The 21,294-nt window shown below is 38.6% G+C and overlaps 1 protein-coding gene across 1 annotated transcript; it reads left to right on the forward strand.

Annotated features, from left to right (window-relative positions):
- Window positions 1–654: 654 nt before the first annotated feature.
- Window positions 655–20,482, forward strand: LOC134207361 (uncharacterized). Its single transcript, XM_062683078.1, has 4 exons — window positions 655–762; window positions 12,517–12,707; window positions 20,078–20,230; window positions 20,425–20,482. Exons 1-4 carry the CDS (start codon window positions 655–657, stop codon window positions 20,480–20,482), a joined length of 510 nt encoding a protein of 169 aa, XP_062539062.1.
- The last annotated feature ends 812 nt before the right edge of the window (window positions 20,483–21,294 follow it).

Consider the following 21,294-nt stretch of genomic DNA (forward strand, 5'->3'; position numbering starts at 1 on the left):
GGTTATCCTATTTTTAAGGAAAATCATCTGACGCATGATCTTATGCAATTTTTAGTACGTCAGGCTTAGAGTGTAAATGTTAGCAATTAGAATTAGTTATACTAATAACTTTGTCTAACAGGCAAAGTCGTGGATACCTAGCGCCCTTGACGAAGTCTTTTCTGGGCGCCTCTTTCGTACTAAATGCCTTCAACTCCACTTAGGCCTTGAGCCAAGTTTAAGCGTATGAATAAGCACCATTCAATAGTTAAGCGAGCGTGAAGAAGGTCCTAAGGAAAACAAAATGTGCAACATTTCACATTCAAACTAAGATTTCAATCTCACCGAAAGTTAGCATATTTTTTTTAGAGGATTGAATATGCTCCATATATCTTATCTGTGCTATAACAGTCAATATTCAGCGAATCAACTAAATATACATACAGTCCTTAAGAAGGTTTGAAATGTTGTCATATTGTTTGACTATTTGAAAAATATGTTTGTAGCATGGGTATTTCTAGATCTTTATATGGAATTCAATTTGCCAAAGTCCAGAACGAATTGAAAGATTAGTAGAACTGCTAGAAGTGAAGACCAGCTCTATCAGCTCCTAGTGCAAAATCTTTCATCCACTTTAAGAAGGGTGAAACCATCTATCCAACTGAAAAATCACAAATGAAACCTCCTTACGCTAATACTCAGCAGAATCAACAGCAACGGCAGCAGCAGCAACAACAGCATCAGCTGCAATTACAGCAACAAGAACAACCACCAAATCCTGACGTAAAGACTCATGATTGCCTTCAGGTTCAGCTCATACTGTACATAGCAGCTATTTCATGCACTTAAGAGGGAACAAAGATTTGCATCAAACCACTACACAAATTCGTATTTTTTGAATGAGTGTTTGTAGTATTTCTTAGTGTTGCACTACTGCAATAACAATTTTTCGAAGGACGAAAAGAAACAAACGACACATCGGTAGTAAATCATTCAGAAAGCACTTTTCATCGTCCAACTTTTCTTGAGCCTTAATTAAAGATGTGACGTACTTTATAATAGATCACGGAGAAGAGGGCTTTAAAAACATGACAAATCGTTACAAATCATATCTTGCGCATAGTTTTATAAGAGCGTAACTGCATTGATCGATTTCTCTTCATAGATTTTTTCTTACGTTAATAACGCAAAAGATTCAAAGCTACAACCATGATTATTGCTTCTAAAGCAAGATGCAATTCGTTACCACTTCAAACTTTAAAATCTATGGCAAACTGTCTAAATTTGCTGCAATGTTAAAAAAAGCATCGAAGAAGAGAAATCGATTAGGGTGGGTGTACCAATTGTCGCCATACATAAGAACAACTATTTTTCAAAAAATAAGTAAAAGGCATGTGGGTGGACTTTATATATCAAGCGAAAGGTTTTACTTCCTGCTCCTTAGAACAGCTGTGAAAACCACATTAAAATTTGTTATTATCCTAAAAATTGATTAATCCATAATAGGAACGCATGCACCAGTTGTGGCACTATTCTTAATTTTGGTTCCTTATTTGGCAAATCCCATTGTTTTCTTATGGGACTGGCCAAATAGGGACCACTAGTGCGACAACTGGTGCAAAGGACGTCAAAAATTAGGCAAAATCAATTTTTACAATTATGCTTTGCTTGTTTTGGAGGAGATCAAAGGTTTTATCGTATCATATGAATATGCTTTGTCGATATGAACTTGGTTTGCGGTGATTTGATAGGCCATTTGGCATATAAAGCACTAGTGCGACAACTGGTGCTATAGCCACAACTGGTACATCTAGCCTAACGCATTTGCGCGAGATATACAAATTTCAGATGGTTAGCCACCTCTGAAGTGGATCGGTCGATGATCGGATTCGCTATAGAACTTTGGATAGCTCGTGCTGATTGTATTGCGGATTCATTTTGCTCATCTTTAGTATGCTTCAGCATAATCAATTAATTTTAAGGTGAAATGAGGGTTTTAACAGAATTGTATCCGTTAAGTGCTCGTCGCGAGGAGAATTGCAAACTGATATAAAACTGTTCATATTCGGGGGCACACGCTACACGATAAATTCCTTTGAAACCGCTTCCATAACCTGCTTCTTCTGTTACTAACACTCTATTTGTTGCATAGCAGTTAGGGAAATACAAATATTTTAAAACAATTATGAACTCCGCCCCGCCCCCACGCAGATTGTTTTGTCCAAAAATAATATTTTGAGGGGCAGCAAAAAAAATCGGGAAATTTTGGGGATTTTCAAAACATTCTTTAGCAAATTCGAGGAGTTTTTTTTATTATTTTCATTTTTTTATTATTCCCCGCTCCTCCAACCTACCATTGACCTTTTGAAGACCAGTTTGACATAATTTACATTAGATATTTGTGACGGCCTTTTTTGACTCCCAAAAATTTAACTTAAATTGCGTACAAAATCAATTTACCAAAAATTCCGCGGGAAAATTTTTAAATTTCGTTTCGTTTCGCAAAATTTCGAATTAAATAGACTTTGATTTCGTATCGTTTCGTGGTCTCGAAAATAAATCTATATTTCGTTTCGCTTCGTTTCAACATTTGAATCATACCTAACTGACCGCCAACAAATTATCAAATTTAATGGACAAAAATCAAAACCAATTCAAGTCACTTTGGGAGTCCCTCAAGGCTCTCATTTGGGCCCTCTTCTTTTTATCTTGTACGTAAACGACATTTGCTTCATTCTGAAAAACATTAAAGTGTTAATTTATGCCGATAATATGAAGCTCTTTATGGAAATAAGAAATGAAGTCGACATCAAGGTATTCTACATATGGTGCAAGAAAAGCCTATTAGAACAGAATGTAAAGAAATGCAACTTAATATCATTTGGCAGAAAAAGAACTATACCAAACATTTCAATCGCATTAGGGAATCAGAATGTGGAAAGATGTGAAAAAGTAAGGGACTTAGGAGTAATATTAGACTCAAAACTTTCTTTCGTAGACCACTACAACACAATCATTCACAGGGCTAATAACATGCTAGGGTTCATAAAGCGTTTCTGCTATAACTTTCATGACCCATATACAATTAAAACACTTTATGTAGCTTATGTTAGATCAATAATATTGCAGTATTAAACGGGCTTGGTGGTCATATGGCTACCGCTTCTGCCTCATACGCAGGAGGTCGTGGGTTCAATCCCAGGCCCGTTCCATTCTTCCTACTTTGTATCTTTTCATATATTTCTCATGTTCTAGCAATCGCTAGAATTGGAAATGGGCTTTCATACCGTTTCCATCTTCTATCCCTATACCTACAACTTGATTAGTTCTAGCAGGATACTGTTAGAATGGATCAATCAAGGTAACTCATTTTGCACTCACCGCATCAAAACAACGGCGACACTGTATACGCATATTTCTATTCGTGTTGTTTTGACAGAACATGTCTACGGTGGCTCGATCTGTTCGTTTCATAGCGGCAGTTTTTGCTTATTGATTGATCCATTCGAAATGAGCGAAAAAGTTCGTTTCGGCATCCAATTAGAATACTTACACCACCCTTTCATAACTATCACATTGGCAACTCGTTAACCAAGACGAACCTCTGCCATAAAACCTTAACCCCAAGATTCCAATAAAATTCCGCAGGAACTCGATGCGAGTGCAGAGGTGTTCTCGGCTAGCAGTGGGCGAGTGACTGCATCATCAATTCCTTCCCATCCTCGATGACCGTGAGGACGTGGCCAGCGCCGTTATCGACTATCCAAAATACTAGAGCTCTCGGACTGTGCACATTGAGGTTGGAGAGCAAATCCCATGCTTCCATCCATTGGTTCCCTGTGCAATTGCGATTGTTCTGGTCGATGACGGAGTAGCAACTACGATATGCACGGTCATCATGCTCATGCTCATGCTCATGCTTATGTTAGATCAATAATATTGCAGTATTGTATGGTCTCCTTTCTCAATCACGCACGAAGAGAGATTAGAATCTGTACAAAAGCAATTTTTACTATTTGCTCTTCGTAAATTAGGCTGGACATCATTTTCACTCCCATCATACAAAGCACGCTGCATGCTTATTGACATACAGACTTTGAAAGAGCGGCATGAAATAGCAATGGTTTCCTTCGTAAATGATATCATTTCGCAACGTGTTGATTCACCTGAATTTTCGGGATTTCAAAAATAATATCCCGGGAATCGGGAAATCCCGATTTTTTCTAAAACTCGTTATTTTTTCCCAGGGATGTCCCGGGATGGAAACTCTAACCCCAATAAATTATATTTCCAAAAGCGATGATCAGCTAATGAGAGTACAAGTAAATGTGAATACCAAGCTATGACCCTGTGTAAGCTAAAGTCACATAAAAAAATGACTTTGAAAATGTCATCAGAAGATGAAAACTGAATTTACTTTAACTACCTAAGTACAACATTGAGATTCTATCTATATGCACACTGCACACGTTTTCTTACCGATGGGTTAACACAAGAAGTAACTCTACACCATTCGCAAATTAACAATAAACTGTAGAAATGAATTTCTCAAGAGATATCCTATATCAATTAAAATTTACGTTGACAATGTATGCATAATGTCGTGTTTAAATCTCAATATGAATCCTTCGGATGACAATAGTCGCCCATTAGCAGAATCTACGATGTAAGCTCGCCTCATAACCTACCCAAAATTCAACAATGACCAGAAACCCTTTTCCCGATTCCATCTGTTCAGTCGGGACCAGCGGCCAAAACGCATCCCATAACATTAAATCAAAATAAGATTCCAATTTCCCACTGCGGAGGGACGGAAAAGGGGACGTCCTCGTCAGGACATCTTATTTGGCACTGCGCTGTCCCCTCCCGATCGGAATCCCTCGGGAAGATTTCCTACCGTCCGGTGTTCAGGTTGCGGTCCGGTCCCGGGATTTTCAGTAATTAAAAGAAATAAACCAACCTCATTTGCATCGGCCCGGGTGAGTCCGAGCCGGGGGTAATTTATTGGCTGGCTCCGGTCCTAGTTAGAAGCCTAAAATAACCCCAGCGGAATAATGGATGGTCTATGTGGTCATTAGAACCGCTGCCGCTGCTGCTGCGGCCGTGCCAGTGCGGAACAATGTGAAATTTATTTCCGCTTCTCATCGTCATTGTCGCTTTCGTAGTTTTTGTTGGACGTAATTAACATGTTAACATTGTAATCAACATGTAGTTAATTGTTTTAGAGGTTGCCTGGTTCTCTTTTCGGGGTCTGGGTTCGAGACGGCGAAACGGATCCAAGTGGAAGTGATGAATTGCGATTCCTAGTTCCGTTGGGAAAAAAATGAGGGAATACGATGTGAAGATTTCTTGGTATAAACGTGGTCTTTGCGTTTGTCTTTACAAAATCTGCAAGTAAGGTCCTCTTCAGTATATCGTACTTGTCTTAAAAAGAATACCTTAATACGAAACTCGCATCTGTAACTTAATAAGTTTCGATCGATGTAGATACCTGGCATATCGCATACCTCTAATTGCCACGTTACATCGCCGAAAAAGGTACAAACATTCAACCGAAGAGGTGACAAAAAAGAACGGTGAAAATTAATTTCATTGAGCTTTTTTTTCGGCCACATTGGTTCACCGTTTCCGCTAAGTCCAATTGTGAACGGTTTTCTCCTGTTTTTTGGTCGCGGGAAAAAACACAGAAAAGGACAATCGCTCTCGATGGTTTTGAATTTCAAATGAGCAACAGGACAAAATATGACACTTTGTTTGTTGCGTTTCAGTTTATTCATTCGGTGTGTTGCAATTTGTGAGCGCCGAATAACAATAAAATGGACATTATCGTAAATAACTAGATTGAGTTCGTTCCTGCTTTTGGATTTTGTTTTTTTTTACGCGGATGGGTAATTGCAGCGGACCGAGATATGGCGGCGATACGCGCAGGAGAGTGTCCGCGCTAATATGTGGAACCAATAAATTTGATGGATGGTGAATTGCGTTGCCGCTCCTTGGGTGACAGATAAAGACACTACAGATTAGGGACGAATAGCTGGAAAATTACGGTATGAGTCGTAAATTTGCTGGACAATTTTGAATACCATTAGCTTTTATGGGAAAATTTGCGCTGCTTCAGCTATAAATTTTATACACTGGAAAATTGGAGCTGAATAACTCGACTGTGTTATAGGCAAATGTTTTGAATAACAACACATTCATTGAATAAATCAATATACAATTTTCAAAATGACTTATCTGCTCTTCTGAATGAAGATTCAAACGTTGATTCGACGAATCTGAAAGCAATCTCACGCAAACCCATACCACCAATACGTAGATGAACGCTTCGGCTACCTGTTGATAAACTTGGTTAGCGTTTGTAATCAGCTTCGTCAAGTCGACGTTTGAATCTTTGTACACATAAGCAGATAAGTCCACGGTGTGTTTGTCCGAAGAGGCTTATTTTCAAAAAATCAGTATCTCTAAAACACTCACTACACGAAAGTATAGGTTTTCCGCTTTCTCGTAAGTGCATTTTTAAAATGTTCTATCGGGGGTCATTTTTTCATACATTTTTTGGAGGGTTAAATCGGCTATCATTTGAGATTTCTATGGAATTTGCACCAAAAATAGTGAAAAAAATAAAAATTGTTCTAGATCCCCCGATAGAACATTTTAGTTTACCCACTATATAAAAGAGGAGAGCATATACTTCCACGTGGTGGGTGTTTCAGAGATACTGATTTTTGAAAAATAATGTTTCCCCATAGAGACACCGTGAGTCGTTTGAAAAATTTGGTACTGAAATGTTGTTATCAATTTTTTGCTTGATAATTGAGTAACTTAGGTCTGTTTTCAATCAACGTGCAACAATAGCCACGCGCCAGTTTTTCAATACTAACACTGCCAGGTCCGTCATAAAAAAAAACAAGCGCGCGCCAGCCCTAGTTTTCAATCCAGGCTCGTGTTTCACTGATTTTTTATCAATCAAAACTCCGGACATTGCAACCGGACGCCAAAAATCGGACAATGCCTCATCGCTGGAAGGACCAACGAGCTTGACACTGAACGTCGCCCGGAAAAATGATAATTTATTTTTAATGAACTTTTCCTAAATCGTTTTACTGTTTTTTATGAACCAACTGATAGGTTCTCGCTCGAACAGATCGATGAGGGTTCAGACTGCAGCTCTATCAAACACGGCTGGTTCGATTATGGTAACATGATATCGAGGAAAAATGTTCGGACATGGGATTGTGCGTGCGTGAAAATGAGTTTTCTTACCCCCCCTAGGCACTTGGTTTCCGAACAAAGGACGGACAATGAAAAGCATTGCATGGGCCGGTGGACGGTGGTGAATGTTTTGGGTTAAGTGGATAGGTCTTTTCCGGTCCCTGTTGGCTGGTGGTTGCGGAAGCCGGTTGCATCCGGAAGGGGAACCACGGATCGGGTTGCGGCGAGCGTGCTTCTGGTTGGACAGCAATGCGTGCGAGGAAAAGGGTTTTTCTATGTTTTAGTTGTGTACAATGTTGAATGAGGTTTTTAGCTGTTTGCTTGTTGACATGGATTGTGAAACGGGTTTGTTGGCACACTTGGGATTCAATTAGCAAGTTGACACTCTATTCTGTGTTTTATTTGTTGAATGTCTTGAAGTTTGTTCCAATATTTCCTAATGCACTAGGTAAATTTTTATTCTTCGTTGTGTTCAGCTTGGATTAGACCTGTGCGGCAATTGAAATTTTATCGGCGGTGGCGCCCCTAAAGAATTCCAAGAAATTTCTAAGAATTCCTCGGAAGGTTCCTCAGGTAATTATTCCATGAGCTTCTTCAGAAATTCTTCGAAAAGTTTCACTGCGACTTCCTCTGGCAGTTCCTCCAGGAAATCGTTGAGAATTTCCGTCAAGAATTCGTTGGGAAGTGCATTCAGGAGTTCTCTGGGAAGCTTCTCTATGAATTTCTTCGAAAGTTGCTCCACAAATTCCTACAAAAGTTACTTCTGGGATTCTTCAAAACATTCCTACATGAATGCTTCCAGAATAGATCCTCTAGGAATATATCCGATTGCTACTTAAGGGGGTATACCCCGTTAGGCATAAGTACGTCAGGCATAAAGACGTTAGACATAAGTTGGTTAGGCATAATGGACGTTAGGCATAACAGACGATGCCTATCATACTTATGCCTAACGTCCTTATGCCTAACGTCGTGGACCTCCTTAAGGAATTCCTTACTTCCTTCCTTCCGGAGCAATTACTTCAAAAGTTCCTTCAGAAATACTTTAGGAAATTTCTCCCAGAATTCCTCTGGGTGCTTCTCTACTACTTCCTTCCACAGTTCCACAGGAATTTGAAGGAAATTTCATACAATAATTAGTTGAGAAGTTCCCCATAGGAATTCCTCTGAAAGTTGCTTCACGTATTCCTACAAAAGTTCCTCCGAAAATTCCTCTTGAAAATCTATGAAAAGTTCTTCAAGGAAATCGTTGGGCAGTTCCTCCAGCAATTCTTCCGAAAATTTCTCCAGGAATTACTCAAAAAGTTACTTCAGTAATTCCTCAAAAACTACCTTCGAGAGCTTCCTTTGCAAGTTCCTCCGAAGGTTCCCCCAGGCGTCTCTTTGCGAAATCCCTCCGAGAATTTATCCGCAAGATCTCCCTGGAATTTGGAAAGTTCTTTAAGGAATTCCTCTGGTAGCTTTTTCTAGGAGTTCCTCTAGGAAATCGTTGTATAGTCTCCCCAGGAATTTATTGGGAAGTTCCTCTGGAAATTGTTTGCACGAATTACTCCAAAAGTTTGTTATTGAATTATTCCTCCAAGAACTTCTCCAAGGACAAAAGGTCGAAGGTCAAAAGGTCGATAGGACAAAAGGTCGAAGGGTCAAAAGGTTGAAGATACAAAAGGTCGAAACAAAAAACTGCGTCAAAAGCTCGAAGGACAAAAGGTCGAAACGAAAAAGAAAAGCCTTTCTTTTTTCTTTCTTTTTCTATTTCTTCTTCTTTTTCCTTCTATCCTCTTCCTTCTTACTTCATATGTTTCCTTCCTTTTTTCTTACCTTTCTTCTTTCTTACTTCTTTCTTCCTTCTTCCTTCTATATTTCAACTTCTTTATTTCTAACTACTTTCTTTTATTTCCTTTTTTCTTCCTTCTTTCCTTCATCTTTCCTCCATCTTTTAACTTTTTCCTTCCCTATTTCTTCCTTCTTTTTTCCTGATTTCTTCGTACTTGCTTTTTTCTTCTTTTTTCCTCCTTTCTACCTTCTTTCTTCTTTTTCTTCTTTATCTCTTCCCCCTTTTTTCCTTCCTTTTTGTTTCCTATTTTTCTTTCTTGCTTCTTTTTACTTTATTCCGTTTTTTCCTTCTTTACTTTTTCTTTTTTGCTTCTCTCTTCCTTTTTTTCTTTTTTCTTCCTTCTTTCATCCTTCTTTCTTCCTTTCTTTTGTTTTCTTCTATTTTTTTCAATAATTTCTGTTTTCCTTCTTTATTTTATCCTTCTTTCTTTTTCCCTTCTTTCTTTTTTCCTTCTTTCTTTTTTCTTCCTTCCTTCCTCCTTTCTTTCTTCTTTCTTTCTTCGTTCTTCCTTCTTCCACCTTATTTTTCCTCCTTCTTCTTCGTTCTTTTTTCCTACTTTCTTTTTTTTCCTTCTTTTCTTCTTTCTTTCTCCTTTCATCCTTCTTTCCTACTTTTTTCTTCTTTCTTTCTTTCTTATTTTTTTCTTATTTCTCTCTTCTTTGTTCCTTCTTTCTTCTTTCTTTCTTCATCCTTTCTTCCTTCTTTGTTCCTTATTTCTTTCTTCTTTCTTCCGTATTTTTCTCTTCTTTGTTCCTCATTTCTTCCATCTTTCTTCTTTTTTTTTTCTTTCTTTGTTGCTTGCTTCCCCCTTCTTTCTCTTGTTTTGCTTCATTGTGTCTTCTCTCCTATTTCTTCCTTCCTCCTTTCTTCTTTCTTCCTTCTTTCCTTCTTCTTTCTTTTTTCCTTCTTCCATCTTCGTTCTTCTTCCTTCCTTTGTTATTTTATCTTTATCTGTTCTTTTTATTTTATATTTTTCCTTTATATGTTTCCTCCTTTCTTCTTTCTTCCTTTTCACTTCTTATTTACATCTCACTTCTTACTTCTCTGTTCCTCACTTCTCACATTACATTTCTCACTTGTCACTTTTTACTTCTGATTTCTTCCTTTCCACTTCTTATTTCTCACTTTTCACTTTCACTTCACTTTTACAGTAGTAAGCATAGATAAATAAGAAGTGAGAAGTGACACTTCTTATTTATCTATGCTTACTACTTCCATCTTGCATCTCACTTGTCGTTACTCACAACTCCCTTCTCATTTCTTGTATTCTTGTTCATTCGACCTCTTGTCCATTCGACCTTTTGTCCTTTCGACCTTTTGACCCTTCGACCTTTTATCCTTTCGACATTTTGTCCTTTCAACTTTTTGTCCTTCGACCTTTTGACCTTCGACCTTTTGACACAGATTCTTCCTGGAGTAATTTTTCCAGGAGTTCTTCCAAAAGTTCCTCTAGGAAATCGTTGTCTAGTTGTTCCAGGTATTCATTGGGAAGTTCATGCAGGCGATCCTCCGAAAATTTCTCCAGAAAATACTCCAAAAGTTTCTTTAGAAATTGTTTGGGAAGCTCCTCTAAGAATTCCTCCGGAAATTTCGCAGGTATTTCCTCCAAAAGTTTTGAAGGGAATTCTACCACAAGTTCCTCTTGAAATTCGTTCAAAAATTCCTCCAATATTTTCTATTGGACTTTGTCGGGAATTTCTTCCAAAATTTCCACTTGGAATTCCTCCGAGTTTTCCTCCAGGACTTCGATGGAAAGATCTGCTAGGAATTGGGAGCAGCAGCAGCAGGCCAACTGCGAGTTGTGGTCAGGGTTACTGATTCCTACATAGCATGTATGTCTTCGTCACACGTGAGAACACGATACGCAATGAATCAAAGCATAATTTTTGGGCTTCTCATTGCATCCATGCTTTTCTAAGTTACCAGTATCTGCCAGTTGGAGTCAAATGACACTCACCAGTTATTCGTATCTGCACGGATTCCTGCTTTGCGTATAACGTGTTCATCGCATTTTTGGGCACCATTTTACAAAAACAGTATCCTAAAAACAGTATGACTGCTGCAAGCTCATTGGGTTAGAGTTGTTGAGTGAGCGCCGTTATGTATCCAGGGCTTTATTTGTTTCCGACCTTCTACAATCCAAAATTGAATTTGCTCTCGCTTTTGAACCTGAATGCGCCTCGTCGTCAGCTTAGGTTTAATTCTTTTTTGTTCGTTCAGGGTGCTCGTACAAATTATGCACATACCGAGCATGACCCGAATCTTCAATCCATGTGCTACTGAATTTGATTTTCATCTCTCTCGTTAAAATTTTCGGAAAAAGTTTTTGCTTGCCGCTCGTAACACAAATACCCTCTGATAGATATCTAGTCAGGATATTTAATTAAGTATTCGCAAACTGTAAAATTGTATAGAATTAAGAAATTTTGTATCTGTTGGAAATTGTAATTTCAATTGAAATTAAAAGAAGAGGAGGTTCTGCGCCCATTTGAGGAAGGGATTTTGCATTACTCAAGCGGGCTTTTTCCTGACTGTTAGTTGGAAATAATTTATTATGGTAATAAGTTGCTTGGATGGTAAGAAACGTTGTGATGATTCTTTTTTGTATTCAACCGCTTGGTGGCACTAGTAACAAATATGCTTTCAAGAGATATGTATTAGAATCTGCCAAATTTAGAAAATTGTTCTGGTGGTATTTTAATATGAAGTTCCTCTGCTTGGAGATTTTTTTTCTCTAAATTTCATATATGTGATTTTTTATTTTTAAGATCTTACTCATCTAACTCCGAAAATAAGTATTATGAGAAAATTGGATTAAGGCATACTGTAACGTTGTCTGTATCTTGTTAGGGTCTGTAGGTAATATTCTTTGATTAACACAAATAAACTTTAAACTTTAAAATAAACAACTAAGTTGTAGCACAATAAAATATTATTTCATGAACCATTCCCAATTAAGTTTAAATCACATTTTTATAAGTTCTCGGATTATGTAAAGATGGCATATGAATTTGAAAATAATAAACTGTGGACTCGTATAAATTTAATTGTGTTAGTATTAATACTGACATTTTTTTGATTTTTGTTGGACATTTACAGCAATGTCCATTCTTCTCGCTCATTTCTAAAATTCGTCGGCTAGAGTACAGAAGTTAGTCACCGTGGTTCCTAGCCTTTTCGTTTTTTAATTCAAGGTGTGTAATTGTAAAGATTAAAACTAAAGTATAATAGTAAATTAAAATTAAACGTGCCTAAAATAATTCTTATTTAATATAACTAGCGAAGTGAAGTGATTTTATACTATATCTTTTTGTGCTTTTCATATTTATTTAGTTCCGGTTTATATATATATATATATATATATATATATATATATGTATATATATACCACAAGTGGCGAAAACTCTGCTCTTGTGAGCTTTCCTTCTTTATAAAAGGTAATAATGCTTTTTAAATTCATTTGAGAATATTATTTAATTCTTTTAAAGTTGGACAATGGCGTCCAACAGGCGCTTTTTTGTTTGGACCTAGAGTCCGTGAATCTAGACATCCACCATCTTGGTTCGGCTCCCGCCCGCGTGGCGCGTTTTCTGCGGCGACAGCTCGTTCCGGCCCGCCAGTTTCTGGCAGACAAACGGGGTAGAGAAGACATCCTCCGGCCTACCTGCGTGCGGTTTACGTACGATCGGGCAGCGTACTGGAGTTGCCGACGTCCTCCCCCGCAACTATAGATCGGCCGTTGTTTTTTTTTCGAGCACGCCCTAACGACGCTGGTGCCCAACATCTTGGTGCCCCCCGGAGATAGGCCTAGTCCCGCCTCTGCGACGGCAGATCATCGCATGAATCTGCGAACCTCCGGTGAACCAGCAGTCGTCGTTTGCTAAAACCCTGCGCAGGTATGTCACTCATGGCCATGAACACACAACACACAACACACACACTGACACACAACTATGTTTAACGAAAAAAGATACATAATATAATTAAAATGAATTTAAGCTAAACTTACCTTTCTACATTCATTTATGCTACCTGAGCCCTGTGGTATATTAGTTCGCCCGGGTTACATTTTCTTTCCGTTCCACTTCGTTTTTCTGAGCACGTGCGAATTGATTCACTCTTTCGTTTTCGTCTGCTTCAGTTGAATTTCATTCAAAATCATAGCCATCGTTACAATTACTCTCCAACCGTTCAAAACTCCCCAAGAATTAAACTCATGCTAAATTAGCTTAGTCGGGCAACGTTAATGCTATTGATATTGGTACATGTTATGAATTCAAGTGGCAGTCACACATTGGTGGAGCCAGAGTTCTGGTAGGGGAAGAGCCCCTAAAAACTAGACATGTCCAAAGTGAAATGCATCCAGCCAAGCATGACAAAAGCTCGAGTAATCATTGAAGTCAACTCCCAGGCATATGTTGAGTAGCTGGTTGCGGAACACAGCCTAAAACATACAATAGAGCACAACAACAAACTGTATGTCATACCGCTAATTCCCTACGATAACGCAATTGAGGTTAAGGTGGCTGATTTGCCGTCATACATTTTCACCGAAACAATTTTAAAGCACCTAGCGGCTTATGGCGAAGTGTATCTAGTCTAGTCAAGCTCTCTAATCAGGATGAAGTCTGGAAGGACTTTTGGCCTGGATTGCCTACCGGAGTCAGAATAGTGCGAATGAGGATCCAGAAACCCATTCCATCGCACATACCTTTTGGAACATACACCGTCTTTATCAGTTATCGAAATCAAATTCGCACCTGCCGATATTGTGTAAGACCTCTGCATATCGGTCGTTCTTGCAGTGACGCACGCAAGGAAATGGGTCTAGACATAAACAGTCGTCTAACTGCAGCACAGGTAGTACAAGGTACCCTGCCGCCAGCGACAGCCGAAAACCCGCCATCTTCAAACCCACCAAATACAGTTGATGCGATCACAATCACAACCGAAATAGGAGAATCTTCGAGTAACAATAACACCATCACTTCTGTGGTTTGCCGATTCAATTATGTCGGGAATCGGAAATTTTTCGACAAATTTTCGGAAAATCAACGAAACCTTCATCTCAGGGGAATCAACAACACTTTTCCATGTTGCTCAAATAATTAGAAAAAGAGCGAAGAGTACAATCAATGTACTGCAGGCAGAGAACGGCAATGAATTACATGATCCCGCTGAAATAAGTGACACAATTAAAGCGTACTTTGAAAACTTGTACAACTCGACGGAAGCAAGTAATTCTTTTAATTTTGAGCCAGCTAAATCGATTCCTGACAACAACCCGTCGAACGTAAATATCATGCAAGCAATGACACAAGTTCTGGCTGCAATTAAAGGCAGTTGTTCTAGAAAGACACCGGGTACGCATAGTTTGCCAAAAGAATTTTACTTGAAAACGAGGCGCATTATTTCTTTCGAATTCACCAACGTTCTGAACGATGTTCTTCAAGGGCAGAGCTTGAAACAATCCTTCGATGGTATCATAGTATTAGTTAAGAAAAGAGGGCGAGACAAAACTGTCAACGGATATCGTCCAATATCTCTATTAAACTATGATTATAAATTGCTAGCCAGAATTCTCAAATTGCGAATGAATAGCCTACTACCTCTCGTACTCTCGGATCACCAAAAGTGTTCAAACGGAAGAAAAACTATTTTTGAAGCTACATGTGGTATTACAGAGAGAATTGGACATCTTAAGCATTCTCGCGGACATTCACTTTTGGTATCCTTCGATTTGGATCATGCGCGCGACAGAGTAAATCAACAATTTCTGAAACAAACAATGCTGAAAATAAATTTCAACCCAACGTTCGTGCATCTTCTGAGTTTGATATGAAACCAATCCTTTTCAAAAATCCTGGTGAACGGACGTTTGACACAAGAATTCAAGATCAATCGATCTGTGAGGCAAGGTGATTCACTTTCGATGCATCTCTTTGTCTTGTACCTGCAGCCTTTAATTGACGCCATCATGCGTCGATTTCCAGATGGTTTGGTCAATGCATATGCCGATGACATCTCTATGTTTCTTGAAGACGAAAGATCGCTAATACAAGTAGCTGAGATCTTTAATGGGTTTGGCGCAATCTCTGGAGCAATCTTAAACATGCAGAAAACTGTTGCGGTAATGATAGGAAACATCAATCTTACGACTGAAACAGAATGGCTGAACATCGAGAATTTTGTTAACATTCTTGGAGTACGTTTTGGAGACAACATCAAGCAAGGTCAAAAAATTAATTGGCAAGCAGTGTTGACTGGATTACGAACTCGATTGTGGCTTCATCATCCAAGAAAACTGAATCTGATTCAGAAAATCATTCTGCTAAACACCTACATCAATTCCAAGCTTTGGTATATGGCATCCAATATACCATTGACAAAGGGTTTTACTAAAAAAATAAGCACAGAAATCGGTAAATTTATTTGGCATGGTCAAACGCTCCAGCGTGTAGCATTCAACAACTTAACGCTTCCAAAATGTTGAGGTGGGCTGAACCCTCATTGCCCCGAAATCAAATCTAAAGCTCTGCTACTCAATCGTTTGACTAGTCTTGTGGATAGCCTCCCATTTTTAAGAAGCTTTCTGGTTGACCCAAACTCCTATATTCCGCCAACGTATAATCACATAACGCTACTGAGAGAAAAACTGCTCATACTGCCAGAACAGCTGAGAATCAATCCATCTTCTTAAGGAATTCTCCAACATCTTCTTTCATTGAAACCGGATCCTGGATTTGTATCTGCAGCTCAACGAGAATGGAAAGCTGTCTTCAAACAACTTCATGGTAGGACTTTAAATTCATCACAGCGTTCAAATTGGTACATGGTCATGCATAAAAAAATTAAACATCGGGAATTGTTGTACCAAAGAGGCGTCGTAGATGATGACTACTGCCCAATATGCCAAGGAGAACCAGAAACTATCACACACAAATTATTCCGTTGTCAACGAGTCAGAGATGTCTGGAGCTACCAACGAAATCAATTGCTGAACTACGAGCCACGTCTACGGAGTTACAAGCCCGAAGATTTTGTTTACCCCAATTTCCGCAACACTAATCGTAATTCCAAACAGTACATTATCATATCTCTAGGAAACTACTTTAGTTACATGGTAGAAACGCCAGAAGATACTTAAATGTAGATAACTTCATGTTTTATGTTATTGTAAATTATTAGCCTAGTGACAAATATAAAATGTCACAAAAAAATTAGTAGCTATTATACAAATCATTCCGTGAATTGCTCTATAAATTCGCAAAAGGATTCTTTAAGATTTTTTTTAACGGATTCTTCGAGAACTCTACTAAAATTGAGAAAACTCCGTAAATTTCCTGAGGATTGTTTTTGAAACTTACATACAATTTTTATAATCTGAATCTCACATCTCAACAATCCCCAGTAATTCTTACAGATTTTTTTTAATAGTAATTCAATTTCATAATCCTCTACAAAATTTTACATGCCTTTCTTCATAGGTAATTACTTACTTACTTACTTACTTATGAATCTGGAATACCTCCGGTGGTGCAAAGGGCCGACTTGAGAGATCTCCATCCTGAGCGATGTCCAGCAACGTACAGAAAATCCTTCAAAAATGACTCGAAAATATATTTTCTCCAAAACTCATACAATAAAACCCCAAGATATTCGTTAACAAATTCTTGGTAAGTTTTTTCTTGGGAAATCTCCTCAACATTTTAAAGAAATTTCTCTAAAAAATTATCCGAATATTCTTCCAGAATTTCTTACAAAAGCACCGGAAATTCTCCCAAGAAACTATCCTTTCTTAGAAATCCCTGCCAAAAGTTCACTAAAAGTTTCTTTTAAAAAGTATCTCCCTTCAATAATTCCCCCAAATTTCGCTAAGAAAACATTTAGAAAACCCTTCAGGATTTACCAGAAAATGCTTCCAAAAATTCGTCCAAAAAATATCCCCAGGAACTCCTTCAGAATTCGCCATGAAATTTTCGTGGGCACATCTGAAGGAGTACCTGAGTACCTGGTTTCATGTAGCAGTTCATGGAGACCTTCTTTAGCCGTGCGGTAGGAGGCAAGGCCACAAAACAATACTATGCTGAAAATGACAGGATTCGAGTACAGGTACGGCATGGGTAATTTGGCATGCGAATGAAAATATCATTGTAATAGCTCCATGATATACAAATGCGAAATGATAGCATCGTTTAGAAATCTCGACTGAATTATTTTAGGAGACGGCCTTATAGTTAAGGTTGAACTACGTATCTAGAAACATTACAAAACCTGGTGAAACTAAATGGAAATGTACAGAACTCGTTTTATGACAAGTTTGAAATCAATCGAACTCGTTTTATGACAATTGAAACAATTAATAACTGTCGAAGCCCTGAATGAACACTAAGCTTCGTGACATCTACTCTCTACGTCTAGGGGAAAATCTGGAAAGATTCTTTTAAAAAGTTCCTAAATAAATTCTTGGAGAAATTAAAAAAGGTGAAATAGTTGCAAAAGGAAGCTCATCTGAATTAAAAAAGGTGAATTTCTAAACATAATTTCATTTGGAGTTCCAAATAATTTCTGACTAAAATACTAAAGAAATTCTAGTAAGAATTACTGCAGGTTCTCTAGGTTGGTGTAATCCCTTAAATTCCTGAGAAATAATTCCTACTTTTCCGAAAATATTGCATGACAAGTGGATTTCTAAGTAAAAAAAATATGTTTATGCTTCACTTGTCATAAGACGAGTTTGTACAATCCCATTGAATTCCACCACTTTATTGTATCTTGACAGATACGTATTTCGACCTCAACAGTAAGTCCGTCTTCAGTGTCTCGTACTTGACTCGACTTACGAGACACTGAAGTACGAGACACTGAAGACGGCCTTATTGTTGGGATCGAAATACGTATCTGTCAAGATACAATTAAGTGATGGAATTCAATGGGATTGTACAAACTCGTCTTATGACAAGTGAAGACATTCCACTGAGAAGCTCAAAATAATTTTCTTAATGTTTATGCTTGTTAGAACATACGTTATAAAGCAAGAAATCTAGTGATTAAAAAGGTTTCCCTTGAAGCGTTTCGCAAATGTGAACATGTGTTGAGACATTAATAGATCACTTATTCACATATATGGCTGCGTATGTGTGCACATTATTAAATTTACTGCCATTTAAATCTCACTCATTTTTAAGGTATTTCAAAAGATTAATTTTACAAAATTAGGCCTCCTTAGCCGTGCGGTAAGACGCGCGGCTACAAAGCAAGACCATGCTGAGGGTGGCTGGGTTCGATTCCCGGTGCCGGTCTAGGCAATTTTCGGATTGGAAATTGTCTCGACTTCCCTGGGCATAAAAGTATCATCGTGCTAGCCGCATGATATACGAATGCAAAAATGGTAACCTGGCTTAGAAACCTCGCAGTTAATAACTGTGGAAGTGCTTAGCGAACACCAAGCTGCGAGGCGGCTCTGTCCCAGTGTGGGGATGTAATGCCAATAAGAAGATGAAGGACAATCCTCACGGAATCTAAAACTAAGAGCACTCGCGTTTTCAAGGGCACCCTATTCAAAACGGAAGCCACGCACAACTTTCAATAATAAAAATGACGGTCGGTTTGTTGCTTCCGTATTGAGTGTTGTTCCCTTGAGAACGCGAATACATTTAGTTTTGGATTCCGTGAGGATTTTGGTAACATTTTCTCTTCTTCTTCTTCTTCTTATTGGCATTACATCCCCACACTGGGACAGAGCCGCCTCGCAGCTTAGTGATTATTTAAGCACTTCCACAGTTATTAACTGCGACGTTTCTAAGCCAGGTTACCATTTTTGCATTCGTTTATCATGAGGCTAACACGATGATACTTCTTATGCCCAGGGAAGTCGAGACAATTTCCAATCCGAAAATTGCTTAGACCGGCACCGAGAATCGAAATCCAGCCACCCTCAGCATGGTCTTGCTTTGTAGCCGCGCTACTTACCGCACGGCTAAGGAGGGCCCCATTTTCCTTGCATGTTATTATTGAACGCTATTGAGTTTCTTTCAGATAAAGGACCGATTTAGTTAGTTCTGGTTTAATTAATATCGAGGTCTCTGGAAATTTCCTCTGTACATCTACGTTATAAAGCAAGAAATCTAGTGATTAAAAAGGTATATCCAATGATGTCGATTTATAGACTTTATCGGAATTGAGAATAAATTTTGCAAACTTGGGAGTAGATAAATGTCATGTGAACTTGGCTGGATTATTTATTTTTGATTAGATAAACTCAACAGTATATGCTTTCTGTTTAAAAAAAATGGTACCCATTATTCTCATTCGTGATATTTTTTTTAACGGCGATGCGCGGATTTATTGCAAACGGCGGCTAGAATGGATAGGTCTAGTTCAGATACACTTTCAAAATGTATTAAAGTAACACACTTCCTCAAATCTGCTGATGACAATTGCTTGCCAATTAAGCGTTGCGTACTTCGAATGCGTTGTCCTTCTAACATCAGCTAGTGTGATTTTTTTAGAAGACATACAATTAAATATATACAATGGATACAACTAAAAGTTAAAAGGTACTGCGGGTTCAACATATCGAATTCTATTTAATTTCCCATGCTGCTTCGAACAGGTCCTCAAATCTCATTTCCATATCATCATCATCGATCAATCACTCCAAAGCACCTCTCACTCATCGTACAAGCACCATCACTGCCGAGGAACCCTTCCGCCGAGAGTTCCGTTCCCACGAGCACCTCTCTTCCGTGTCCAATAGTTGAACATTTTGTATGCAAACAGGATTAATCACTGGAACAATATTTGCATAAACTCCTGGCTTCCAATTTTCGAACATCGACTCCGAGGAGCAACACCAAAACAAAACGCAACCACTTTTCGGTACAAAGCCCTGCCAACTTCCAGTCATTAACAATCTCGCTTTTTTCGCAGCAACAGCACTCAACCCCTTTTCTGGAAAATCAACCGATCCGAACCGACCGACAAGGGATGATGACTTTTTAATACACGATCATCAATCATCTCATCTTTCCAAACACCCCGAAACAGGGACCACCAGCAGCAGCAGCCAGAGAGCCCGATTTGCATGAATCGGGAAAATCAACTCTTTTTCGCCAACGAAAAAATCAAACAAAACAAAGAATCCCAAAGTCCCAACCACCCAGACACGAATCAACACCCCGTCGCCGCCGAAGTGGTTGGGTATGAATTCCTAAAACAGCCGTGAAAGGGTTGATGAAGCCCCGACTTGGCGTCGTCGTCGTCGTCACCATCTCCTCCGATGCGATGGCTGGCTGGTGGTAATGAAATTTAAATATTTGGAAAATTTGCATAAAAATCAAGGCTGTTAATATGCAAACATATTCATTCTGCTGTTTCATTCCGGTTTGCCACAGACTAGCGCGCATCGGCGGAGATGCTGGTGCTGCCGAGAGCTCGTGGAGGAAAAACTAGAGGCGTCATTGGTGACGCTTCATTTAACCCTTTTTCTCACTTGGCGAAGGATTGGGATTTTTTTGGTAGTTCACTTACGAGCATGCTGCAGCGTCTTTTGTTGCTGTGATGCACAAAGAAGCAAAAACGGCGGCGATGCCCCTATATCGCTGCTTTTGGGTTGGTAGTTTATTTCCTCATTTATGGTGGTCGGTGATTGAGTCAAGTTAATGGTCGAGTACCTACTGAGGAAGGGTTGTTATTACTTGAACTGATTATGAAAAATGATAGAATAGAATCGAACAGGATAAGGAAAATCCGTGACAGGAATTCTGAAGCACATTCGAAGTAACAGGATAAAAGGTAGAGGAGACTGCATCGTCAGTACTGCTTAGGAAACATGTACCTGTCGGGAGGATTGAACCACCACATTTTTTTTAATAAATATACTGAATTTAATTACAAAATCTAAGATGGCTGATTCTTGGACATGTTCGCAGATCTTCAAATGAGATACCTTGATATCCTAATAAATTTAAAAAAGTTTGGATAAATATACCACACCTTTTATTAAGTTTGCTGAAAGCAACATTTTTTGCTCCTAGATGCTGCTGCAGAGCCGTCAAATCCAACATATCTACATTATTACAAAGAAGCACTTGAAAACCTTTGTTTTGTAAAAAACGCTATTCCCCGGAAGCTGAACTAATGTTTTTTGAAACTTCATTTACGTGATTTTTTAGAGCTGTATTTAAGAAGGCAGACCCATCCCGGTGGATCGGAAACCTTTCGTGAAACTGACAGAGAAAGACCTAGAAATGATTAACCAAGCA

This window comes from Armigeres subalbatus, chromosome 1 (genome assembly GCF_024139115.2).
Source record: "Armigeres subalbatus isolate Guangzhou_Male chromosome 1, GZ_Asu_2, whole genome shotgun sequence".
NCBI lineage: Eukaryota > Metazoa > Arthropoda > Insecta > Diptera > Culicidae > Armigeres > Armigeres subalbatus.

Bases quoted from the DNA above. Each gene is read 5' to 3' on its own strand.
- LOC134207361 (XM_062683078.1), top strand. From the start codon at position 655: ATGAAACCTCCTTACGCTAATACTCAGCAGAATCAACAGCAACGGCAG. The intron at 763-12,516 runs GTAAAGACTCAT...ATTCTTTTAAAG, and splicing joins AACAACCACCAAATCCTGAC to TTGGACAATGGCGTCCAACA. The intron at 12,708-20,077 runs GTACGATCGGGC...ACCCCGAAACAG, and splicing joins CCTACCTGCGTGCGGTTTAC to GGACCACCAGCAGCAGCAGC.